This window comes from Pholis gunnellus, assembly GCF_910591455.1.
Source record: "Pholis gunnellus genome assembly, chromosome: 4".
Lineage (NCBI taxonomy): Eukaryota > Metazoa > Chordata > Actinopteri > Perciformes > Pholidae > Pholis > Pholis gunnellus.
Window position 1 is genome coordinate 11395144 of NC_136530.1, and position 27551 is coordinate 11422694.

Sequence of the window (27551 nt, forward strand, 5' to 3'; positions counted from 1 at the left end):
CAGTTTTCTGAGTTATGAGTATTCTGGTATTTACTATTTGCTGATCTTAAAAAAAGAAAAACGTACTGTTGAAATAAAGAAGCATAATAATGTAGATATCGACAGTAAAAGGAAAACAATTTGTTTCTTTCAGAACAGCAACACAGAAAATATCTTGTTGAACACATTGAGGTTTATATTTCCTCTGGATTTAGTTCTTTAATATTTACAGTCTTTTATTTGGAAAACTTCTAACATGTCAAAACATCAGCCTGCAATACACATACAAGAGTGCTCCTCAGAGGTCCAGCAGATACAATAAGTATAATGTCAAGAGTGCAATGTATTTTATGTGTCTGCTGCAGAAAAGATTTGAAAGGTAGAGTTAGGTTTGTCTTAACAAAAAATATATATATATATAAGCATGTGGTCTGAGATGGTTAACAGCATATTCAAATAGCCCAACGAGAAAGGATCAGCATAGGAATACATTGTGTGTCTGCACAGAGAATTTAAAGGTTATCATTATGTCTTCATTCCTAACATGTTTGTCTGGCGGCCAGAAGTTTGTCGACTTTTGATTTTTCATAGACGAGGACGTACTCCTGTGTTCTAGTGTACCTGTTACAGGTCATCACACGGTTTCATATCGTTTGAAAACTCAAACTCTCTTCTGGTACGCTGTGCGCCATCTTTGAGAATTCACATTATTCATGTGGCCCGTCTTAAAGGCCCAGTGAGACATGTTTTGACCATAAATTCACATATATAACAGTAGAGTTTGACTTATGCATGACATGTGTGTTTCTGAAATGATCATAATTGATAATATTGCCTTTTCTTTTAGTTGACAGTGAGCACTGGCGTTAAACTATTTGTCAATCAAATTGAGAGTAACAGCAGATCCAGAATCATGCATGTGTAATGTTAGTTGTGGGGCTTCATCTTTTAAAGAGATAAAAAAAAAAGGTCAGACCGTGAATATGATCCATTTTAAAGTGCTCCCTTTTTTATTCAATTGTGTGGTATTTCTATACACAGCTAACATGTTCTTCCTGCTTACGGCCTTCATATTCAGTCAGAAGCATTGTGTCTAGCAAAACACCGCTGGAGGACTGTACGGGTGCTTGCCGGCTCCTCAGTGGACTTTGGTAGCTAACCATGCCGTTCTTCATTCCCCGCTTCATGAACAGTTTAGAGTTTTCTGCCACGGAGGATCTGAATGAAATCCGTGTAAGGGTCCGATCCGCGTTTGATGCCCTCGGGTGCCTTCCTGGACCATGACTAGCAGAGGTTTTGTAATTGCAGGTCATGTAACGCGTGAACGCTTGCCTGAAGGTTTTGTTGAATAGGGTGTAGACCAACGGGTTGATGCCGGATGACACATAACCCACCCAAACAAAGATCTCCATGAGGCGGGCTATTACACGAACATCGCAGCTGGTGCATAGCACAGAGGTGATATTGGTGATGAAAAAGGGGCACCACATGACTACGAACAGGAGGAAGACGATGCCGAGCACCTTTGAGGCGCGCTGCTCATTACTTAGAGTCTGCATTGACTTCTTGCCAATTGTCGACATTCTCCGAAAGGATATTTCGTCTCTCGTGGGAGAGTTTGTTGCGTCCGCGTATCTCTTTTCTTGCATCCTGGGAAGTCTGCTGTCCAGATTGTGAAGTTGCTCTGCTTGAGGTGGACTCTCAGCCTGTTCCCTTTGAAAGACCGTGGAGACCGTCGGGTAGCTAAAGCGCTGAGTCACCTTTGACCTGAGCAAATACACCTTTTTGCGCAACACCTGGACCGTAAGCAGGTAGATGACCATCATGATGGTCAGCGGGATGAAGAATGCCGCCAAGGAGCCAAACATGATGAACTCGTGGAAGGTGTCTGTTTTCAGCATGCATGTGTGGTTACTGTTGAAGGTGACGTTGTTGGGAAGATGGTGGTTCTTAAGCCCCTTAATCGGAATTGGGATGGCAATACCTGGAAAATGAGAAGAACTGTTAGTATTTCCAAATATTGATGATCTATTTTTTGGTGGTAATGATGAATTGTTTTGCTTTTGATTTTTTTCAACAATAATTACAGAAGTGTTTTCATCTGAGGGAAAAACATTCCTGTGTTAAAGTCTAATTCTACGTGTATGATGGTAGTCGTAGAAATAAACAAAAGATTCATGTTTAATTAAAGGACAGTTTTTGGAATAACCAGGCATGTTCTGATTGGAGGATTTCCTTTTGCATTTTAAACACCAAGTAAACTAATCATCCATGGCTCGCTATGATCCTTCCTAATACAAGCAACAGTAGAATAGTTTTTACTCTGACTGTAGTTGAGTTCCGTCTGATCTTCTGGCTTTGGTCGTTAAATGAAGCTCAAATTAAATGAAATCCATCAGCCAAACCGAGTGCTTTGAGTGGACCGAGTGCTAAACATTGAGCAGTGATGCCTCAGTGAATTCGGCCATATTTTTACACTCTAGCGTTAAACATAATGGACAGAAGCTACGATTCCCATTCTTAAAACAAAGCACTTTTTCACCGAGGGACACATTTCATTTGCTTTGGATGCACAAGGCACATTGCCCTCTGGACAAACTCCAGTTGCTCATGAATTTTGACTGGGTTGTCCCCTAAAGGCTGGCTTCATTCACTGTTACTGATACAGTGTGAGAATACGGTCCCATCCCCTCAACCACCCCACCTCCTTCACATAAACACTGCAGCTGGCAGATTGCTGTTTTATACCGTATCTACTTTTATTGCATCTGGCAAATATTTCTTTGTCTTTTAATCAGGTCTGCCAAGAAATCCGACTGTTCCTGAGAAATGACTAATCAAAGTAAAGACTCCTGCAGAGTTGTAGAAGTTGAGGGAAATCTGAGTTGTTATGCTTACAAATCGATATGAGCCACACCAGGGCAATCTTCACCATCGCTTTGGCTCTCGATTTGTACTGGCTGTGTTGGATTGGCTTCTTGATGGCAATGTAGCGATCCAGTGAAATGGCGCATAGGTGCATGATGGATGCGGTGGAAAAGAGCACATCGAGGAAAAGCCAAATGGGGCAGAGGGGCTCCGGAAGAGGCCAGTCAGAGTCTAAAGAGAAGATGAGAAGCAAATTAGTTCATCACGCTCCACAATACGCTGTCATTCTTTTTATTTGCACATCACTTATCTGTGGTTGAGTCTCTACGATGTACTTGTGTGGGATAGTTTCATTCCAAAAATAATTTGGTCCTGCACAGCACCAGTTATGGGAGATGTACCACAACGGCGTGGGATTAGAAGTAGCACTCATGCAAAAGATTGGTGTTTGTTTATCTCTGTGAGGAATGACTTTACTGGAAAAATGAGGGTTCACTGACTGTTTACGGAGCTAAAGGCTCTTCATGTAGATGGGCCGCAGACTATGCTCAACAGTAGTGTTTATTTTCACTTCCAGGCATACAATTGGCAAGTAATTGTTCTGGCATTTGTCCTGTGACACATTGACATTGTCGGAAATATTCCTTTGCATAATTATCTTTTGGTATGCCAACCTCCCCTTCCTTTCCTTGCACCACTTTCTACTCGCAAGTGGATATTCTGAGTCATTTTGATTAGCTTTCATCTGGAAGGCTGATTCATTGACAAAACACGTACCAAAGATATACTTCGAGATGTGTTTAGTCCCAATGCCGAATTCAATAAACAGTGTAACTTGTAAGGTCCGAGTAGCTATACAAGAGTGACATTTTTATTTGTTTAATTGGATTTAGAAACTTTAAATCGGTAACCTTTTGGTTAGCCCTCTGCAATGGGCCCAGCGCTAGGTTTTCATGTTTTTACATTGTGTTTATGTGAACATACAGTCAGGAAAAAGGTTCCTTGTGAAAATGTAAGATTGTTTCACAGAGGGTATTAGATCTCTGATTACACAAGGTCGTGGTCAGTGGATAGGAATTAATTCTATTGCTTTGTTGTTGTTGGTTTACTAAACTCATCTGTGGTTATTTAATTATTTTGTATTCAGTCTGTGTATTGGCTGTTTTTTCTCCATAGATGACTGTCTGCTGAAACCATTCTGTACGCTGTGGTGTTATTATTTCTGGCTTGTATTTAATGAACCAAAACTCATTGCCATATAAACATACAGCAGCACAGAACGGAGAGGTAGAACAAATGTATAATTAATATGGCGTGCATGAATGCTTTTAACACCTTTACTGCACTTATTCTCAACCTAAGGATTAGGGTTTTTTTTTTTCATCAGGGCGTGAGATAAATCATTTGATCCCAATGTGGACCGCATGTAGACGGATTTATTACAAGTAGAGATGCAATAGTAGACGAACCGCATGGTCCTTATTCATGGTGCGTCTGCATCAGGGAGAGATGAAAGCAGCACTTGTGAGCAGACTTGTGAAGGCCTTTCAGAGCAACAGTTCTCATGCAAAACATGATTTTTCTTTTAGACCACAGATCACGCTATCCTCCACTCCCATCTGTGTGAGAGACTTCATTATGATCTGTTGAATTAATGGGGAGCCATTGCGCAGTGTTTTGCAGTTGAGTTAATGCGTAGAGAATAGAAGTCTGAACCGGTTCCATTGCAGCTGTATTTACGCAGCACTGTCACAGGAATTAAAATAAAACCGTTTTTATTTCTATGGGTAATGATCACACAGACCAGTAGTGCTGTGCGACGGCCACCAAAGCACTGCCAGAGGAAGTAGCATGTTTATTTTCCGTTATCTCTCGTTATATTTCATCTAGAATAATTTGTTTAGCGATAGTCAAGATTGTATCTATTGTTGCTCACAAACTATTTTTATCCTCCCTCGCTACCCGCAAGTATGCTTGCCTGTTTTCCTTTTGTAGAAAAGTTAAATACACATTTTCAATGACATGGGGGACTTTCTTTGTAAAATGTCACCCCACAGACGCTCTTCACACACACTTTAAATCATTGCTGTCCTTTTCTAGTAATGGTTTATGGGTGTTTATAGGTCTTTGAGGGTAATGTCATTTATCATTTCATTAGAATGTTGCCAAGAAATGTATCGGAGAGATGTTTTTTTAGGTGGAGTCAAGTATTTATTGCTATTTTTTAAGATAAAACGGGTTTTCCCGTTCTTAGCTTACCGTAGAGAACAGTGAGGAGGGCAACGGGCATCACGAGGAGTCCCACCAACAGATCAGCCACAGCGAGCGACATTAGAAAGTAGTTGGTGGCGTTCTGCAGCTTTCTTTCAAGTGACACGGCGAGAATGACCAGGATGTTCCCTCCGATAGTGGGGACTATGACCATGACGATGAGCAGGGCGGCCCATTTCAGCGTAACCTCGGCGTCTCCTCCAGACCGTGAGCCGTTCGCCTCGAGCGCAGCGGCGACTGCTTGAGACATGGTGCTGCAGAGGGCACAGCGGGCCTTAGCGCGGGTCGGGGCTCTGATCCTTCTGGTGTTGGACACTCGGTCAGCATGGTCACTGTGTCCCTCAGGCAAGGACGCAGTGTGGGGCGCGACGACTCGGGGTCAATGCACAGGATGCTTCATCCCTGTTGCACCGGACGAACCAAAAGAAGTAGCTCAAAAGCAGTAGAGGATCCACTGTTTGGAGGGAATATTTAAAAAAACAAAAAACAGGTTTCCACTTCAAACTCCAATGCTGGCAATAATCCCGACACGATTAGTACTTCCGCGGTGAGATGCTAGCGGGGGTCCTCACTTTCCCAGGGAGTTGATGCTCTTGTCGTCCACTGTGCCACTTAAAAGAACAAACAGGTTTGTTAAAGGAACAGCAATACCGTGTTGCCCGCTCGCTTTGATTTGTCTGAATAATGGTATAATGAGAAACAAATATAAGATGAGAGAAGGAGGGTCTTTACCATAATGTGGTAACAGTAATGGCCGCCGCACTCCTTTTTCAATATTTGGAAACAAGTTAGAAAATATACGGAAAAATTCCTCAATGCTTTTTGCAATTTCTGTTTCTTTTTTAACTAAAGAACAGATTCTTTAAATGTCTATAGAAACATGATTCTATACATACACACGATAAGTACAAAAATAATGCAATCATTGTTTTTATAAAACTACTACAATAACGTGAGATATTGAAGTCTTTTTATGTATAAAAACGGAAATGAAAAATCTCCATGAAGCTTTAAATTCAAGGTACACGGCTTGCATCACTCTGTACTCATCAAGTCTACACAGGCGTGCACACGACTGGCCCTGGAAGCGTTGACAAAGAATCAAACTTGATCAAGAATTAAAAGACAACACTGTCAATTAGCATTAAGATGCTTTTGCTTGGTTTCTTACCTGCTCCTGAGGGTAACGTCTGATGTTCATTTAAATCCTTGACGATGTCCAGTAACTCCTTGAGTATTTTTCCGAGCCGCTACTTGTTCACTTTCATAAACACTGAAGCAATATTTAGTTCTAGGAGAACAGAGCAGCTTGAGGCCCGATGCATTTCAATCTCCGTAGCCTTCTCACTTTAATATCTTTTTTAAGGTCCCCTATCTCGCCGTTACATTTCCTCCCTCCCCAAAATATAAACGTGACGGAGAAAGCCCTCTCTCAGCGGTACAACCTAAATCTGTCTCTGTCTGAAGCAGTCCATGATGTGGAATTTGTTTTTCTTCCACATGTTGGAGGAACCCCCAGTCTTGCTTCGCATCACCGACCGCGATCATTGGTTTAAAACTTTCAGATGTTGTGGCTCCTCCGTCTCTCTCCCATTCCCGCTCGCTGCATGTCGTTCACAGCCCTGCGAGCCGCCCGCGCACTCTCCCGTCTCGTTCGCTCTCTCACTCCTCCCTCCCCTCTCTCTAGCTTGTGAGTCGGACTCTGTATAAAACAGATGAATGTCTTGGTGCTGGCAGCGTGCCAGAGGTTCTGGGAGGTAATTTCCCTCAACACAGCCGTCCCACTGTTTATATTTGTCACTTTCTGTTCTCTCCTCCATCTGAAGCGAGCAGTGGTGGTGGTGTGGATGTAGTAGTGGTGTGTTGGAAGAAGCCCTCTGTGTTGTAAGGTGCTTGGAAATTGTACTTGTACCCCCATAGCGGTTTTTACTTCATCCAGCGTGAGCTCATTAAACTCGGGGGAAGTCATTTAAACACCCATCACATTTTCTTTCTGATGATCACTTTTGAAATTTAGACCCCGTTTGTGTTTCCTCCTGATCTTTCTGCCAACGTGTTCTCAACGTTTAGCTTTTAAAAGCCGATGCAAAATGTTAAAAGATGTTGTAATAAAATATCCCTGGAGTTTACAGTAACCAGATGATGATTCTTCTCAGGGAAATGTGTGAAATACTGCCAATAGCTCCCCACATAGATCTGTGTACCCTGAGGTCTCCCAGGAAAGAGTCGGCCATAGAACAAATGCTTCAGTGGAAACATGCCTCCTACTGTGCTTATGGTGCTAATACCTCATTCGACGGTAATTCCTATACGGGCTCCTTTTTGTTCACCCATTTCAAACGTCTTTAGTGTGTTCAGTCCCAGGAGTTTCTACTGGAGCTCTAATGTCAGAAAAAGGCGGAGTGCATGTCTTAAGTTTTGATCGCTTTAAGCTGACCCGGTGTGATTTACTGTGAAAAATCACCCAGCCCACCGCCACAGTTTCTTGATATGTATATTTTGTTCATGATACAAGGTACAGCTAAAGGTGGGCTGCTAGCAGTGTGCTGACTTCAGCTCACACCACATCAAATGCATGACGCACGGGCACATTTTTCAATGATAACCAACCTTGCTGACTCCTTAGTTGACGGATCTACACTTTCAAACTGCTCTAGCAATCCGCACGTATTGTTGTTGTGACACTTTTATTAGTAATATGTTCTTTTCGAAATTAGCAAATTGTCATGATTTAAAAAAAATAGATCTGTTGAAAATAGATCCGTTGATACTTGCAGGGCTTCTCTCTTTGTTTTTAAATGTAATTCTAAAAGCCGTGCAGCCTCTTTGCTTTGTCAACACAACATTGTCCAGGTACTTTCACAATGTATTTGGGTGACTGGTTGTAACCGACAGGAAGCAAGCTCATGAGATCTGCTCTCTTACAGTTCGAGTGCATTAGTAACTGGAACAATCATATTTCATGTGTCAAAATCGACCTATAATTTGTTTAGCTAAGCTTTATTCCGGCTTTTTTTTTTTTTTTTTTTGCCTACCTCTCAATGTGTGTGTTACTTCCCAGGGCAGAGGGAGTTATTAGGTTGCAGCTGTATCAGCCTCTGTCACTCACCATTATACGTGTGAGGCATGCACATATAAGCATACAGTCCATTAACCAGTCAAGTAAAAGCCTGGAGCATTTTTGTAACCTTTTAAGTAAATATTTCTAAATTGGCTCGTATGACCAATAAATTACAGGAGCACTGTACACCGCTGAAGGGTTCATTGTCGTGGTGTAGGAAATGGTTATTCGTGTCCAAAAGAATACATTTAAATGTCCACAGCAGGCCGAGTGTGCTTGCAAGCGTTACATGTAATCTGTTTTAATTATAGTTTCTCTTCTCACCTCTTTGAGTTTTCAAGTAGTTCAGTTCATTGTGTGAGGTTTTTAAATCCATTACACATTATGAGGATGTTTAAGTTGGGCTTGAAATGCATATGTCATTGCTTCACTGCCCTTTCAAACTAAACAAATGCTGGATATGGATTTCTTCTCTCCATCCGAGTTCTTCCATTTTGCCGGTTGTTGAAGGTAATTAGCTTATCTTTTTACTTTGAAAGGGTTGAGAAGGCTTTAGATTAAACGATTTGAAAAAGCCACTGCAAAGTTTCCTCCCAAATTGTGCTTCAAGCTGCTGTAGTCAGCACAAAGAAGCTTGAACTTTTGATGGCCCGGTTCATACTATAATTAACATACCGAATGCCCAAAATCACAAATTTGTCTCTGAGGGTTTTACGGTCTGGTCTGGATTGAAGGCATCAGCAGACTACCAAAATCGAATAAAGTAGCCCCAAAGGTGAAATTGAAAGATGATCGAGATCTCCCAATGATTGCCATTTGTGATCTTGCTTATCCTGTAGAGCTTTTAATTCCAAACGGACTAGTGGAGAACATGCCACTACAGTATATCGATGTACAGGAATCTATTGAGGCTATTTATTGGTTCAAATCAATAGAGCCTAGTATTTTCCGTTTCCCCTCCTTATTGTACATTTAGGCAACGCTGTTAATGGTGCGTTGAATGGAGACAGAGGGACTCGATCGTCTTGGTCACCTTCTCTTCTTTCACTATTTAGGGGTCAATAAAATGTAGCTGTAGCCATTGCAGTAATGTTTTTGTTTTATACTCTTTCTTAACTTGCGTTTGAAGTTTTATTTGGTTCAGTCTAATAAAATCTGAGCTAGTAAAAGCAGCTATGCTAGAAGTCCTTTTCATTTAGCTTATGAACTGACAAATGTATTAAGCTCAGTTGTTCATTTTATTATTTTTCTTCATTTTCTGTTTTTATCCGTTTAATTGCTTAGCGCTGCATCATTAAGCAAATACACAAAAGCAGCTGTTTTAGAAGCTGAGGGCCAAGTATAGCCGGGTGATGTAGCCGTGGTTCTTTTTCTTTCCTTTATTGGATCAATGAGTGTTTAGTTGTGTGAAACTACAGCAGCCTCCTCAGTGGGAGGGAAGTGTTAGGTCAGTTCATACAAAGTGACATTTTAGTGAATTGTGGAAAGTAAAACCACAGAGATTATGTTGCTGGCTTCTAGACTGTCTGGACTTACAAAACTCTTTGTTCTTATCTTTTCTTATTTTTAGTGATAGTAGCTTGTAACTACAACCAGTCTGATTCACTCCTGATGGCTGTTTGAGACCAAACCGTTCTGTGAAATTCAAAGACTCTGAGTAATATTAACAATCCGCACATCTGTGAGGCCAAGGCAGCGCTGGTGTTATCAACGCCTCCATTCACAAGCGAATTGTCATAACATTCTTTATTATAAAACGGATTGCCTCATCCTTTTAACTACACCATTTTTTGTAATTAACATTTGGAAAATAAATGTATGTAGACCACTCCTTTGCACATTTTAACCAACATCCACAAATATACTGTTTATCATGTATAAGAGGTGGAAAGAAATCATTTATACCCACAATATTTTCAGTTACGTCATTCTTAAGTATGATTTGGCTCACTGACTATATTCTCCTTATTTCACAGCTGCACCAATGGCAGCAAATGAATAAGGACATAAATCAAAGCCCCACATTTCATACCCATGCTGTTTCACTTTTCTCTTCTCTCTACACTTTGTCTAATAACAGGGAGTCTATAGACGCAAAATGCACCTGTGGCATAAACATTTTTATGGTATTTAGTCCTTTGTGCCATGTTGTACAACTGGCACCATATTGGTGCAAATACTATCCTTTTTGAAAGATGGCCTAAACAAGCATTCCCCATCATCTCAAGAGGTCTACAGTTGTTATGGTTCATGTGGCTCTTTTGCTCAAGACCACTAAGGACCTTACGTCTTATGGAACAAATCAGCTCATCCATCACTTAAGTGAGGCTTTTGGTCTTCATATTCTTGTGGGCTTAATGGGCATGCAGTGTTTTCCCACAGGAGTTTGTGAGACTATGCTGGGTGGAAGAAACTTTTGTATGTTATCTCAAGTACTGTACTTGAGTGCAATTTTAAGGTTCTTGTACTTTACTTGAGTATTTCCATGTTATGTAACTTTATACTTCTAGTCCACTACATCTCAGAGGAAAATATTGTACTTTTAATTCACAAAATGTATTTGTCAGAATTAGTTACTACTTTGCAAATTCAGATTCTTAATGCTAAATATGTATCAACTAAGAAATTATAATTTATTATACTGAAGTGTATATATAGCCTAATTATTAAGTATATAAACTAGTTAAAGTTAGCTTCACCTTTACTAGCAGCAGCATTTAAGTGATGGGAATATTAAATGTGCAAGATCCGACATTTGGAGCGTTTCCATTGCCTGTCAACGTCTCTTCACTGAGAGGGCCAGTCAGCCAACACATTGAGTGTAAACATATTTTTCGGTTGATCATGAATCTCTGATGGGATGAAATAGACCTGAGGCAGACCGCCACAGTCTAGGTCCTTAATGGAAAAACACTGGCATAGTTTGTAAAAAGCTTCCTGCACACGTGTGCCACAGACCAACGATAGTTGGGATTTCAGAAATTGATTGCATCAGCTGTACTTGTTGTTGACATTTTCCTCAACCTGGTGTCATTTTTTCATTTGAAAAGAGCAAATGATTCTTCGTGCTCTTTTTCTCAACTCTGTGTCGTTTTTAACGGTTAACTTCAATTCTTGACTCGCTCTTAATTTCTCTCCGTCTCTCTTAAGGACCCCTGAGCAGTGTCCCAGTGTGGTGTCTCTTTTGTCAGAGAGCTACAACCCACATGTGCGCTGTGGGGCTGCCATGGCCCTGGGTATCTGCTGCGCTGGGACAGGCAACAAGGTGAGTGCCTTCCCCATAACGTTTTTATGTTTCTCTCATAGTGGTGAACTGCTGCAAACTAAACGCGGTGTTTAAACGTAAAAGCTTACCAGGAAGCATAGGACGTTTGCTGTCTGAACTGTTTGTGGACTTTCAATGTGAAACATGCAACTGTGTTTGACATAATCATATATATTAAATAGGCGAAAAATAAAGGCCTGGTGACTATGTGAGAATGAAAGTCTCCTGCTCCAGCTCTCATTAAAGATACTATATAAGAGTGAATCATATTTACCCAACCTAAATGATCCTAAGATGATCCTACAAGACTGTCATCTTCTTTTGAACCTCTTCTGGTTCAGGACAATTTTCAAATCATGCCAGAGTTTGATCAAAGACCATTATCTTAATTACTGAATATAGTGATTCAATAATAAAGTAAGCAGCTACTCGGAATCTTTTGACATTAGCTTTGATTTCCACGGAATATCAGCACCGAGGAGCTCATAAATTGTGGAAAGGTCTCGGTAGATTTGCTGATGAAATAGTCCAAATTGGCTCACAGTCACACGGCTGTAACCTGTCATCGCATTTGGGTTCATTGGAGTCCGAAAAGGGAGAGTGAAGAAGACGGGAGTCGGGGTGCTGCCAGTTCCTGAGTTGTCTAACGATGTGGGCTGATCAGTCTCAGGTGGCAGAGCCGGAGCGGAGTCACGGCTCATTGCGTCCTGAGCCTTGAAGCACTAAAGTGAATGTTTTTGGACCAGATCGGGCCCGAGACGTGCTGCAGCTGATCAGCTCCAAAGCACCGCTGCTTGGGTTTTTTCCCAGATTAAGACCTCTAGCACATTAGGTCCTTAGTGAGAATAATGATGTTGTGGCAAGAGAAGCGGGTCACCTATTAAGAGGGAGCACATTCCTTCGCCATCATTTATACACCTTGGGCTTGGGATGATTCTTCTTTTTTACTTTGTGTGTCGAAGGAAACGCGTAAAAGAAGAAACTGCACAGGAAAGCGGTTTGACCCTTTTCTGTTTGTTTTGCTACTTTTGCGCCGTAATGAAAATCTTAAATACTGTTCAGCTGGTTTAGTGAATTGGGTGGAAGCATTGTTCACCAAAAACCAACCACTGTTTCAGAATACCGTCCATGTGATACACTTTATATAAATATGCGTGGAAACTGTGTCGTGATAAAGTGTGTTCGGCACTGTTCCGTTTATTTGCACAAGCCTCTAGCCAGTTTTTAGCAGAATTTAATTGAATCTAATTTAAAGCTCAGCTCCCTCTGAGGCGAGAGCCTGAAGAAAACAGTCCACCACTGTACGTGGATTAAGAGGATCTTAAGCAAACCACATTATGTGTCATCCTGCTCAGCCGATTGGGTCTGACAGTAAATACTCTCAATTAAACCCCTTGACAGGCTATCGGGAACAGGATGTGGTGGACTGGTGTTGGCTTTGCGCTCCAACTTATCATCCTGGGTACACGGCTGTTTCAGCCAGCTGAGCCCAGATGAAACATGGTTTATTTTACCTCCGCTGTCACCGTCCCAGTTTGTTTCTCTTTCCTCTGCGGAGCTGACGCCTCCCTCTGAGTCCGGTGGTGTGTGTTACAGCCATTACTGCTCAGCCGAGGACAGAGGGGAGTTTAGAAATACTAGAAGGAAAGAGGTGGTCCTCCCTCTTTTTTTTTTTTTTTTTACATTCACAGTGATCATTGGAGGAAACTTAAAAAAGGCGGGGCCTCTCGTAACTCAGTTTTCCTGGGTAACCAGATATGGATGACACTAATTGTACTAATGTGTGTGGTCTGGTTGCCTCTGTTGATAACACACTTTCCTGTATTCAACTGTTGATCTGCTCATTTGAAAATGGCAAAATATAAAATGTTTGGAGTGAAATGCATAAAACTATCATTGTCACTTAAGAGGTCACTATTCCGTCTTTTTTAGGTTTCACTAAACGAGTAGCCTTGCAAAGGCGCGCTTAAAGTTTGTAGTAGCATCCGTCATTTAGCATTTTTAGCTTAGCCACCTGCTTCATAGCAACAATCCTTTGTCCCCCTTGATGCCTTTTGTGAGCGAAACAAATATATGTGAAATCGTCTTTTCGCCATTGAAATGTGGGGAATGCACAAACAGGACGTCTATCACTACCAATTTAAACGGTATGGTAACCATTCGGACTACTTTCATCCCCAAATGATGGTTTTCAGCCTGGCAACCAGTTCTCAGACTTACTGTTAGGCGGTGGGTGGCTCGGCCTTGAGACTTGAGATTTTCTGAAGTAATAAACACACTTGCTCGGTCAGTGAAATTGTGGCCAGTGTAAAATCCCTCATCTGTCTGGATCTGAAAACTTGTGCAAAGTGTATAGTCCTCCTTGCAGAATTGTGTTTGGTCCTAATTTTCATCACAGATATAAACTCAACACTGCAGAGAGTGATCAGTCCAGAGAGAGATCAATAATATTTTACATTTCACCTTTAAGGAGCTGGTCCTTACCCTCTCTTGAAATACATACATGCGAAATTCATTTGATTGAATCATTGTTTATTTACATCAAAAATCTACTTTTTCCACTCCAAATCATTTTAATATGATGAGCCATTCCTTGCTTCCCAATGTGAAAGTGGCTTACGTATGAGCAGTAGATGATTCATTACAAGACCCATAAGGGTTGTGCAGCTTGTAAATAGGCAATTACTGAAAGTACACTTGATTTTAAACCAGATTACCAACTTTTCTGCTCTGCCTTTTATCTCCACAGGAGGCGATCAATCTGCTTGAGCCGATGACTAATGACCCGGTGAATTATGTGAGACAGGGCGCCCTCATTGCCTCTGCCCTCATCATGATCCAGCAGTCCGAAGTCACCTGTCCTAAGGTAAGATCCAAAACGTTTGTGCTCTTTTGACCTTTACTCAGCAATGGCTTTGGTCTGGAAGAGTTCCTCCTGTTTTTAAAGAGTGAGGGGAAAGAAAAGAGGAAGACTTGACTAAAAGCAGAAAGCATCAGCTGTCCGTGTCATGGAAGGCTGGAGTGTGACTAGTCCTGGTATAACGGCACACACTCACCCTTGGAGCACCTCATACGTTGTCATAGACGGTTAAGATTTGCCAGACACATTTTCAAAGACTCATCTGCACAGCAACAGTCCTAAAGCTCAAGGCGGTATGCAGGGTTGTGCAAGAGGCAGTCTTTTTTTCAAACAGTGGAATGTCAGATGGTATTATATCCACGACTGTTTATTTCAAAGTCCCTCTCTTTGTAATTTCCAACTTGTAGACAGAGGTCTCGGCCCTCTAGTTTTAAAGTGGTAAATTGGCCCAATTTGACTGCTAACTACGCAGCCCAGTGTTTACTCAAGGTTTCACCGTGGTTCTCGAGATCTGCTGTTAGTGCCGGGACTCCCACAGGTATTACACCATCATCATGTGCATCAATGCTGACGTGGCTTTGGTTTGAATATTGAGCTGACAGCAGTTTGAATGTGGCTGTCACAGGCTGTACTGCGATTTGTGAAACTTGTCTTCCCCTTAATTTAAAGAGCCTCTAACAAGGAGTCAAATTAGTATTTTAACAAAGAAAATGTTGTATTTGGTCATTGGTGATGTACGTTAACATGTCCCCCCCCCCCCCCCCCCACACACACACACTATTTCAGGTTAACCAGTTCAGGCAGCTTTATGCGAAGGTGATCAACGACAAGCACGATGACGTCATGGCCAAGTTTGGAGCCATCCTTGCTCAGGGAATCCTCGATGCAGGTGAGTCTCAAAACACACGTGCACAAGACTTATTTAGCTGTTCATACAGGCCGGTGGTAGGGAGGGGTCAGGGTTTTCGAATACTCATTCAATTGTAAAAAAAAATAGGATAGTTTTATGTATCGTGTTGTCTTGAAAACGTGGCATGTTCAGTTCCACTCCTTTCCATCGAAGCCCAGGTATCTGTACCAGGACTGAAAAAGCCACTGAGCAAGAGATCAAACCAGTATGTGGTCCCACTTGCCTCTGTGCCCTCAACCCTCAGGGGGATACCAAATGACCCACATTCTTAATTACACTGTAAAACAAGTGAAGTGCTCTCACCTTTAATGTGGGTTTGTGGTTTGCTGTGTATGTCGTAATTTGAGTTCCTTAACGCTCGAGCGAACCCAAAGTAACCCTCTCCGGTTGGCCACCCCGTGCCCTGTGTCTCTGGAACAGATCATGCTAAGGTGCATTAGCACCTGGCGCTCCTACCGCTCAGCTCCGCTCTGCTCTCAGCCACATGGCCTGTTGGTCTCCCGCTGGTGATTACTGTTTGTCTGATGGTCTCTGTGTTTGTATGTATGTGCGAGTGTTTGTGGACACAAGCGTGTGTGTGTGTGTGTGTGTGTGTGTGTGTGTGTGTGTGTGAGGTCCTAGAGAGCTGCACATCATCACGTGGAGAGCTACACACTCGCGTACACACAGAGCACCCCCATATTCACGTGTATACACAAACCCTCAATGCAGGCTGCAGCAGAAATCCATTTTCTAGCACTAACATAAAACCCCGTGTGCTAAGCCAGAAAGAAACCAGCTCTGTTTACACACCGCTGTCAAAATACACTATCTGGTGTTTTCAACTTACACAAAGTGAAGTCTATCTCAAGTATTTGCACCGTTACTTGAAATAATAAGTGCTGTGTGTGTGTGTGTGTGTGTTTTTTTTTTTTTATGTTGTGACTCATTTTTTTGATGCCATATAATTGCCTCTTAATTAGCTCCGCCCCCTCCTGGAGCGTGATTCGATGGGTTATTTTAGTTCTGAGCAGGTTGGCCGCCTTGATGACGGAATGGACCTCGATCGCATATCAAATTGGGCGCATTAACCGTAATAAAGTCGGCAGACACGCCAAGATGACCCTGCGTGATACCCGTGATACCGTCCAGACAAAACCCTGACCACTGGTTTCATTTTTCACACAGCAGACCCACTCCCCACTCTCCCTCTGCGTTTCATGCCAAACTCTAATTCTCAGTGCTTAACCCGTGTTTTCGGTACAATTCAGTGCGACGCTCGCAGTTTAAACGCATTCATGCAAGAAACACCACTCCTCCTGTATGAGTGTCGGATGTGCTCAAGCTTGTGTGCCGTGAATGTTTTAAGTATTCTGGTTCTTCTACGGGATTCGCCGATTTTGAGGTGCTCAGGTAATTGTGTTTTAATTTGACGGGCGGACGCGATTAGAGGTCAGTTTCATGATCACTGGCGATAATTACCCGGGAAACGTCACTCTCTTTTGCTTGTTTTCTCACCCCTACATGGTCGTCCCCCATTTATAGACTTTCCCTCCTTTTAACTAGCTTTATACAGATCTTCTGTTTGACAGGATTTGGTTGGTTTCAAGTTGATTTTGTCATATGACACCTCATGAGGAATCACTCCTATATCCCCGTGCCTCCCTCACAAACATCTTGGAATGAAAATTGGCCCACCAAACCTAGAGTTGGCAAAAACAGCGGTGGGGTGAGTGAGTGGGGTGGGGGTGGGGGGGGGGGGGGGGGGGGACCTGCTAGTCAAGTGCTCTCAACCTCTTCAGTTTTTAAGAGACTCTTAAGCACCCAGTTGTGGCGCAGCAAGCGGACCTCGTGGCTCATTCTGGCCAACGTTCAATCTGTGGGACTGGAACGGTTTCAACACCAGTTCAGATGTCGAGATGAGGCCCCAGAGCTCAAAGCACAAAGACAGCAGATGATTTAACTGGTATTGTCTTGGAAGATCTCATTTTTAGCTGGAAGGGCTACTCCCTGGTAACCTACCTTCCTTTTTTAAAGGAAAGTATTTCTTTTGTTCCCTAAAGAAATGACAGATTTATCCTGGTTGCCTCCTACCGTCTCTTCCTCCCTTTGTCTTCCCTTCTGCAGTCCCTCCTTACTGTTTGTTCCACAAAGGCCACGAGAGGTCTGTTACTCTTTGGTGCTGCTCCAAGGAGCGCCCGTGACCCCGATTCATCGCACTCTTTTTGTTCAGCTCTGCTGACAAGCTGATACCAAGCTACGTTTCTGTTTTGTCGAGCTCACACGTTCACCATGAATAACCACACTGAGGCCAAAGTAAATCCACTAAAGGTGCTCGTTTTTTGGCACTCGCAGGCTCCGATTTCTGACAACATAATGGAAGGAGCCCTACAGACAAATGTTTTCTTCACCTTTCACTTGATCCAGTCTGTTTGTTATTGTCCCGAGTCTCATTCTGAAACCTCGCGTCACCTTTACATCCTCGAAAATCGGCTAAATATTGAGCCATGACAGTGAAAACCTTTCAAAACCTTTTGGGTCTCAAACTCTCACTCACATTTCCACCGTCTTCCGACAACAAGTCTCACTCGGTACCAGACCGAGGGAAAGTAGTAGATCTGTAGGCTCATTTCCATAATGTTATCAGACACTTACGATAACAATCTGAGCCGGTCAGGGATTTAAAAACGAGCACTTTTTAGTGGACGTAAATTGACGATGCAGAATATCGGCTGTCGTATACTGGACCCATTTCCCCAAAAATTGTTGTCCCCATAAGAAAATAGGGTCCAGGTTGAGAAACGCTGAAGTAATCTATAATTATAATGAGTAGAGGCGTCTGTTATTTTAAGGCAGCTGTCAAACCTCTTACGATGTAGATTCATTGTTGATCTCCTTTGTAGCTCACGTCTAATGATAATAAATGAAGTTGTTTCTTCTTCTATGCAGGATGCACTAGACAATGCATTCTTGGGTTTGATTGGCTCGTCAGTTAGTCCCTGTAATATTTTGCCGTGGGATCAACAGATCAGATAACCTTAAGTCAAACGACGACCTCCTCGGGGTGGTGACCGTCCTGGTCTGTGCCCTCATTAACCTCCCGCTCCTTCGTCTTACCGCTGTTGGAGCTGTTTTAACGATTACGTTCCGGCCTCCAACTGCCTTTTGCTCACAGCAGTCTATAAACGGGCGGGTTGTGTCGAGTGCTACTGGTGCTACTGGTGCTAATGGTGCTAATGGTGCTAATGGTGGCAGCGGTTTCACTCACAGCTCGCTTATGACGAAATACAGATTTCTACCTGCAGTGAAATTGTCCTCTACTGAACAGCACATGTTTTTAAATATACATTATATCACCAGCAGTCTGTGAATAATGTGGCAGCAGGTACGTTTTTTTATCAAAGAGATGTGACTCATAACAATTATCACAAGCTGTATAACTTCTAGTACGTTCACTCTACATCTTCATGTGGGGGGGGAAGATGTCTGGAGGTTTATCACAGTTGAAGTGACATTTGTTTTACAGGTGGACGTAACGTGACCATCTCTCTGCAGTCCAGGACCGGTCACACTCACATGCCGTCACTGGTCGGCCTGCTGGTCTTCACCCAGTTCTGGTTCTGGTTCCCCCTCTCCCACTTCTTGTCTTTGGCCTTCCAACCAACTGCTATAATCGGTCTCAACAAGGACCTCAAGGTACTGAAGTGGCTCGACTCGCTGTGATTTGGTGTGACATTGGGATCCTAAACAGGTGCTGTGAATTAAGGGATATTGCCCATCAAGTGTCACCAGAGACTCTTTACACGCTTTATTGTGTTGTGCAGCCCCGGCTTTACAAGGCCCTGGAGAACACAGCTGGTGTAAAGACCCAAATAATACAGCGGGGATAGAGAGCAGAGGGGAGGTGGGGACAGCAGGGTTTAACAGACTTTGTGCCAAAGGCTCGTCAGCACCTGTTTAACTACGCAGCACGAGTCTCCACAGACTTCACCTCTCACCGTTGGACGGGGGAACATCCTCTTCAGTTACAAGTTGCTCTTTAGCGTCGATGAGAATACGTGAGAAGTCGCCTCGCTGCTTCTCTTTCTGCCTCCACACTGCGGTGAAACACATAGAAAGTCCCCGGTCACACATCGTGTGCTCTGTTGGAGCAGAGGGACCGTTGAGTCATTTACTTTCAGAACACTGTTATCATTTGAAGGCTCACACTAAGCAGAAGGCCCCGGGTGCTGCTCTGGCCGGAGAACTTCTTTTGTGTTTATCTAGGTAAAGCTGACGGACCGCTTTCTCATTTTTACGTAAAATTACGCCTGCAGCTAATTAATGGGTGAGGGAGGATGTTCAGGTGTTTCTTTCTTTTGTCCAGAAAGATCAATTTAACTTCAAAACCCAACTGAGCCGAGCTCTTTCCAGTGACGAGCGTGTAAAACAGTTTGATTGATAACCACTTTTTTAGATTTAACTCAAATTACACTGGGCGGCCACTAGAATCTAAAATCATCAAATCGGCGTTGAACTACGACATTTGAGACGACGTGAAGCTGCCAAGTTTTAGAGAAGGTTTCTGACGGGCAGATCCTGGTTACGTCGTGTTAAGACGTTGCTAAACTTCTTCTCTCTTCCTGTTTAGATGCCCAAGGTGCAGTACCGCTCTAACTGTAAGCCCTCCACCTTCGCCTACCCACCAGCTCTGGAGGTTCCCAAAGAGAAGGAGAAGGAGAAGGTGAGAACGACAGATCGGCTTGTTTTTACTTTTCCCTTTTCTCAAATTATTAGTTGAGCAAAGCCGACCTCACTTCGTATTGATTTGTGCATCATTTTTAACCCTAACCCTCCTCAGTTTCTTGCCCGTTTGTATTTATTATTTCAGCGTCTCTGGCCTATTTTTCTCTCTTCCACAATCGTAGATGCTCTCGGGAGAATGTAATGAAAGGCCGAGCAGCGTTTACTTTGTGGTCGACGAGTTCTGTACATTTGAAGCCGTGTTTGTAGAAGGTCTGAGTGTCTCTGGTATTGTCTTACACTGTGGAAACATCTCTGCTCTCTCTGTGCATGGCAGGTATCCACCGCTGTTCTCTCCATCACAGCCAAAGCCAAGAAGAAGGAGAAGGAAAAGAAAGAGAAGGAGGAGGAGAAGATGGAGGTGGTGAGTTGAAATGCACAGACCTCGGAAAAAAGCTCTCTCTCCCCTCATTACTAAAAATCTTAATTTATTTCCTTGTTTGTTTTCACTCACTCACCGCAACACTGCTTTAGTTTAGTTCATTTATTCAGAGTTTTATCTACTGTAACAGAAAGATGTTCCCTAAATGAGCCCATTTTAAAGGTGGTCTGCCTAAAGTCAAACAATTTGATGATTTTAAACCCTTCCAATGTATTTGAAGTAAAGGATTTATTACATTGTTGGACTCGGACTCTGCTTTGAAGGTAGGGCGAGAGACCGTATAATATTCAGGTGTGTGTGCTCTGCAGTGCGTTATACCGGGATTATTTTTTACGACGGACCACATGGCAAAGCAGCCCCAGCGTGTGTCCTGGTAGTGATGTTTTTAGTTTAAGCATTACATACCACATGTGTGCTTTCCAGACTGCAGAAAGAGAAATGACACACTTCATTGAGCACCTGCTGGTATGCAGGTAAAGCCCTAAATATCCAGGTACTTAACGGTGTATCTGAGTCTCTTTTGCTCCTTGACCAAAACACGCGCACAGCTAGTTCTTTTCACTCGCCCACACCCAGTGTGTTCACGGAGAGACTGTGTCAGACCGGAGCCGGTGTAACGTTCAGGGTGATTTTCTGTTTGATCCGCTCTGACACGCTACATCTCGGCTCCGGCGCTGAGAGACGAGCTTGGAAATGTCCAGCCTCCAAAACGGCTCAGCTTTTTTTGGAGGAGGAGGAATCCGCTCACACTGAGGTCGGACGGTTCACAATTCACTCGTCGTCCTTTTTCTCGACAGCTTTATCGAGCTGGCTTTGGTTTTGACCATTTTTGTTTATGTTTAGCTCATTTATTTCCCTTTTTAAAAGCGTCTCTGTGGTATCCTTACTAAATGTATCAACGCTGAAATCTGTTTTGATTGAGATGGAAATAGAACGTTAAGGAAAGTACACAGGGTATTGATAAATACATGACTAACTCTAGAAAAAAAATGTATGGACATTTTTCTATAAAATCTGACCTATTATACGCAATCTATTATTGATAAAATAATCAACTTATTAACAATTGTTGCAGCCCTAAAATAGTGTGTATAACATTTAATGGTTACAAGGCTAAGGATAAGAATATTCAAGAAATTTCCTGCTGATGGTTATAATAAAAAGCCAAACAGACCAAGTACAAGTAGTACTAATACTCTCTAGTATATACTGTAGTATTTGCGGCTGCTTCTACAGTTCACACCTGAAGCCTCCCTTTAGAAAGCGATCCAGAGGAGAAAACATCAGAACATCTGCAGGAGAGGACGTAGTTCGGTCTTGAAATACAGAAGTTGTTCTTTCCTCGGCACCTTCTGCCCTTCAGTGCCTGGTATCCTTACAAATCACTGGCCGTCAACAGCAGGACTGAATCCCAACAAAGAGGGAAAAACATAATGTATTACTCATAACTCCTCTGAACTATCAAATCATGTCAAATGTGTACTTCACAAATAGATTCGGATTATAGTGGGTTTAAAAGTATCTCCTATGAAATATCTGAATTGATTTTATGTTTTAGTGGTATTTTTCTACATAAAAGACAAAGTATAATATATAATATACATACCAATAGAGAGTCAGAAATGATCGGGGATAAGAACAGTACAGATAAATCACACACACACACATTACTAGGACATTATGAAAAATAATCACAGTGGTCCTGATGCAGAAAATGCTCTTTCTCTCTCACAGGAGGTCCAGGAGGCAGAGAAGGAGAAGGAGAAAGAGAAGGTGGAGAAGGAGAAGGCGGAGAAGGAGAAGGCAGAAAAGGAGAAGGAGAAGGGAGAGAAAGAGAAGAAGGACGAGGAGAAGGAGAAGGAGAAAGAGAAGGAGAAGAAGAAAGAGGCGGAGCCAAACTTCCAGCTCTTGGAGAACCCGGCCAGAGTAATGCCGGCTCAGCTCAAAGTCCTCAACATGCCCGAGACCTGCCGCTACCAGCCCTTCAAACCGGTAACAACACACACCTGTCTGCCTGTCTGTGAAAGCGCCCCGTGTCTATTATTAATATCTGGCTCCGTTTTGTTGATATAATGTCAAGACACTATTTTCAGGTACAGCTACAACACATTTTCATAAACATTATGTTCATGAACAGTAAATGTTAGCTCATGTATTTAGTTCTAATGTATCAAAGAGCAAAAGCTTCTTAAAAGAATAACTATGAAACTACAACATGGAGATCAAGTCAGAAATCACCACAGAAGCTGCTGTGATGCAACAGTTCAACCACAGTTGAGCTGTTGCATCTAAGACTTGTTTACATACTAAACAACAATGACATTATATTTAACGACGTGAAAGTGTCGGGGAGGATTTCTATCCTTTTTTTTAAAAAATGAATCCTTTAGATCAGGATCCAGCTTGTTGGTTGATTTTGGCCTCTGTTGAAAACATCCGAGTCCAGAGCCTCCCGCCTCTTCAGGCCTATAAAGCAGACGGCTGCGGTCCTGCTGTAAACGTTGACAGTCTTCCTGCAGTAAACGGCAGGAAGGCGTGCGGCCGTCCAAGGAGAACTCACCCGAGTCCCGTTAAGAGGAAGTACTGTCTTACAATGTGCGACGTCTCTCATCAAGTGCCAAAAAAGTTGTCTTAACGTTTTGTAATGCTGCTTTCCCTTTTAAGGGTTTGTTTTTACATTCAATGGCGGGTTTAGGAAGTGGAGAGGTTTTACAGACTTATCTTGAAATCTGGTGAGTGTCCAGAGGTTTATTGAAACCCTATTACGTGGATCAACATGCGTTAATGGGAAGTTTCCAGTCTGATATGATGGGGACATTTAGGTTGTTTTATATACACTTTATACTGTACTTTAACATTTAGTTGTAAAGCGTTTTATTATTTTGCTCTTAAATAGTCCATCTTCCCAAACACTATTAACTAACTACTTACTAAAGCATGCACATGAATACCTTTTTGAGTGTATCAACCAGTGCTGTTGGCTGATTTTTTCTCGTCTTGTCACCAGCTCCACACAGGCGGCATCATCATCATGAGAGACACCAGTGAGGAAGAGGAGGACCTGGTGGAGCCCGTCTCGGCTCACGGCCCCAAGATTGAGGAGGAAGAGCAGGAACCGGAGGCACCAGAGCCCTTCGAGTACACCGACGAGTAGAACTGCTCTCGCGGCAAAGGTAACGCACTGACGTTGTGTTGTGTGATAACACACCGGACGCTGGTTCCGTGCTGTTGTTTTCCAAGCCTAACCCAGTTTCACTCGTCAGTGGCTGAGGGAACGTAAACACCCACCTGGCATCTCCAAACAGCAGCTCGGAGGGCAAACCTTCACACACACAGCTGCGTGTGTTTGTGTTGGACCGCCTCGGCTCGCCTCCGCATGTCACCGCTCGCCGCTGCGTGTGATGAGACCGATGAGGTGTCGATGACCAAATTAGGGCCTCGATGCACATTATGTCACCTCTTAATGAGGTTCAAGTGCTGTGACGGAGTAAGCACGCCAGATATCATTGTCAGGCTGACCCGGAGGCAGCAAAAGCGGTCGAGTTTTTAGAGAAGGTCACACGTTTGAAATGTGTGATTTAACTACAGCAGGCATCTCAACATGTCAGAGCAGGAAAAGGTGCAAACAATATTTGAATGCCAATAAAGTGGCATTATATTTTTGAGGATGTTTGGGTTACATTTAACCTGCATGTTTTTCCTTTCCTCAGGCATCTGAAGAAGTGCGACGTCAGCATGTTGGTCCAGCGTCTCCCCTCCGTGCATCCATCTGTTCATCCACCTACTACCTGCTTCCTCTTTTACACGTTTTATTTCCTGTTCCGTCTCCTCATTTGCCAGACAGGGAGTGTTTTACATCCTCAAATTGTATAATTTTCTGTCCGTACAATAAAAAAATGATATATATTGGAGGCTGGGGGAGTGCGTGTTTATTTGAGTGGGTATTTTCACCAGGCGTGCAGCGAGGAGATTTCTCTGATCCCATACATTTAGACTGGTTTACATTTTCAGCACTCCGCTGCTTCAGTCTGCCAGCAGTCTGTCTCTGTACAGTGAGCTGAGTCTACTGTATACATACTAAACAACTCTGGGTGGCAGGAGGGTGGGGGGGGTGGGGAATAACGTTCCTGGTGCCTTGGAGGTCAAAAGTCAGGAAAACAATATGCCCATAAGTGATAATGAACAATCCATTTAATGTCTTTAAAATGTCTCTTTTCTTGTTTTCAGTGACAGTTATGATAATGTATGTCCATTACAGTTTTGGTTCTAAGAATATATTTAAACCATGTGTTGTGGTTCAATGGTTAAACATTAACACTTTCAATACATGTAATAACCATTATTATAATGGTTAGTCTCACGCATCACTGCCTGCCTTTATGAATCCAAATGAAATGTATTCACGGTCATATTGTCTCTACGCACTTTCTAGGTTCTATTGGTGCAGTGTTGTTTCCCTCATCACTTTTTCTTTAAAAAAAATCTTTGAGTCGCTGCATCCGAGGCAAATGTAGTTTAATTTTATATGTTTAATATTATAGTATATTTTTTCATCATACTATACTGTCTTTTTTGACATACTATCATTTTTTTTTTCATGACTATTCTAAATACTATACTTTGACTTTCATCAATATATTATACTCTGGCTTTTTTAGGACTTTTTCTGACATCCTTTTGTCTTTTTCATGACTTTTTTTAACACAACACTGACGTTTTTATGATTTTCTTTTTTTCATTATATTTAAAATCACTTTTTTGACATTCTAAACTGACTTTTTCATGAATTGTTTTGACGGAAGAAAGACTTTTTTTTTCATTATTCATTTCTTTCAGTTGTTTATGATTTATTTACACATACTATGAATTTTTTATGAATTTGTTTTCTGACTTCTCTCTATGATGTACTCTAAGACTATACTTTATGATATTTTTTAAGAACTACTATATTATGACTTTTTTGTAGTATTTTCTGAGACATTTTTTTATGATATACTTTACCATCACTTTTTATTACATACTATTACTGCATGCTATACTATGAATTTTCATGCAGTTTTCATGACCTACTATATTATGACTTTTTTACCACCATTTTGATAAAATACATAAACATGATTTTTCTACATAATCTTTTTTCACACTTTTGTACACTGACTTCTTATTGATTTTTTTTCATGACCTACTTTTTAATGGAATGGATTTTTTAATTAAATTGTCATGATATACATGACATGTTATGAGCCAGCATATGATTTAGGGCTGCACTGGAATAGTGCACACACAAAATCTAAATATATTCTTATCTCACTTCCACATTTAACTGCCAAGTTGTCCACCAGCATCACTAACTTAAGCTAACGGCGCTAACCTAAGCTAACGGCACTAACTTAAGCTAATAGCACTAACTTAAGCTAACGGCGCTAACTTAAGCTAACGGCACTAGCGTTAATTAACATTCCTAAACTGACTCACAAACTACAGATTATTAAAATATATGCTTAATAGAAACTTGAGTGAGTGTATCGATTTGAGGATTATATATCCCAAAATGTATTGTAAGTAATGCAATCTATCTATATCATACATTTCTTTTCTTGTGGTTTTTGGCCTTCAACCAAAGATCAAGTTTATCATTTTGAAATGGCCAGTTTCCCCATCCTAAGTGTGATTCAACCTGGAAAATGAAGCTTGTGGTTTGGGAAAGGTTGAGGAAATGATAACACAGCCAGTTGTTTTCTGCATGAAATGTGTTGGAATGCCACTTGTTCGATTTTTAATACGTAAGACCGGTGGAAACACGTCTTAGCTTTGCAGTAAGTGGGTGTCAGAGATGATTTGCAGTTCGTCCACTTCCATCAATGAACCGTATGCACATTTTGGCCAGACATTTAGTCTAATCAACTCCTCCCTTCACATTCCCAGATATTTGGTCATAGAGGACTGTTTAATAACTATATCTACGCCACAGTCTCTCTGTATATTTCCTCATCTCGGCTGTCTAAGACCAAATCCATCATCGTTATCACTCGGCATGTGATCCTGTGAGGTGGAGGAAGAAGCATCTGCTGTTTGACTGATGCAGAACTCCACGTCCGACTCTACACATCCTAAATATAGAGACCGTTGACTCCACAGCTGAGGGATGTTACATTACAGGATCACATTCCTGGAGATGCTTTAAGGCCATGTAGTCTCCACAGGAGGGAATGTTGAGTTACATTGCAACCTCTCTCTCTCTCTCTCTTTGTTTCCATCCTCTTTCCCAGCTAAGATGAGAAGAAGTCTGCTGAAGCATTCACTTCCCGTACATGCCGTTGAAGAGCGGGTGGGGTGTAGATGTATATTAATCAGTCTGTGTGGAAAACACACACACAGCCACGTCTCATACTTCAGACTTCTAAAACATTTATACTCACATTTTTTTGTGCTGAAGTGGACTTCCTCCTCATACCTCTGTCTTGTAAACTAACATGTGATATGAATCAGTTATTCACCAAAGAACCTGGTGAAGCTCTCTGTTGTTCTCACACGCTCCTCACACCAAAACATTTTTTTGGGAGCTTTGTCTCGTCTATACTTTACTTCTACATTTAACGTAGCAGTGCTCGATGTTTTAGCTCAGGGCTCTGTTGTAGCCGCGCTAGCTCTATTCATGGCAACGCTAGTCTGTCAGTCGACTCACCACTTTTGGCGGTCCAAACTGAAATATCTCCACAACTTTTGGCCTTTTGTAGGGATCTAACTTGTGAACTTTTGCTTTCAAATTCATTACTCAAACCGCTGAGCTTTGTACTTGTGTTTTTTAGGAAGTGTCAAAGAAAGGTTGTAGCTCCAAATTCCCTAATAAGTCGGCCTTCAACGGCGAAGCACCATAGAAGGCAAAGGGATCCCTGTCCTGCCAGCCAAGCTGTGGAGAGGAGATGGAGACGGGGCAGCCAACCAGCAGCGACTAACGTCTGTCAGTAAACTGACAAACCAAACATCAAGAAATGGAGGAGGAAGAGAGGAGAAGGTTGATGGTTTGCGTGAGCAGACGGAGCATGTAGTCACCGTCTGTGGATGCAGCGGTGACGAAAGGATGGAGGGTTCAGCAGGGCGGTTAAAGCAAACAAATGGACCCACCAGAGAGCTCATTGGTCGGGTTAGTGAGTGTGTAGCCTGCGGAAAGGGTCGGAGTTGCTGGGAGCTTTT

At 42.3% G+C, this 27551-nt stretch overlaps 2 protein-coding genes across 2 annotated transcripts in view; one reads left to right on the forward strand and one right to left on the reverse strand.

The window, feature by feature from the left end:
• The window catches only part of psmd1 (proteasome 26S subunit, non-ATPase 1), a 32201-nt gene extending 7939 nt beyond the window's left edge, over nt 1-24262 (forward strand). The window contains exons 17-25 of the mRNA XM_079157729.1: nt 11330-11444; nt 14194-14310; nt 15091-15193; nt 18720-18889; nt 19824-19916; nt 20253-20339; nt 22092-22349; nt 23365-23530; nt 24068-24262. Of these exons, the coding sequence (XP_079013855.1) occupies nt 11330-11444; nt 14194-14310; nt 15091-15193; nt 18720-18889; nt 19824-19916; nt 20253-20339; nt 22092-22349; nt 23365-23511 (1090 nt within the window). The 3' untranslated portion in view covers nt 23512-23530; nt 24068-24262. The remainder of the gene's footprint in view (nt 1-11329; nt 11445-14193; nt 14311-15090; nt 15194-18719; nt 18890-19823; nt 19917-20252; nt 20340-22091; nt 22350-23364; nt 23531-24067) is intronic.
• htr2b (5-hydroxytryptamine (serotonin) receptor 2B, G protein-coupled) lies at nt 1011-5368 on the reverse strand (the record flags this gene model as incomplete). The annotated part of the gene is made up of 3 exons (XM_079157551.1): nt 1011-1963; nt 2878-3078; nt 5107-5368. 3 exons carry the CDS (start codon nt 5366-5368, stop codon nt 1011-1013), a joined length of 1416 nt encoding a protein of 471 aa, XP_079013677.1.
• Nucleotides 24263-27551: the final 3289 nt, after the last annotated feature.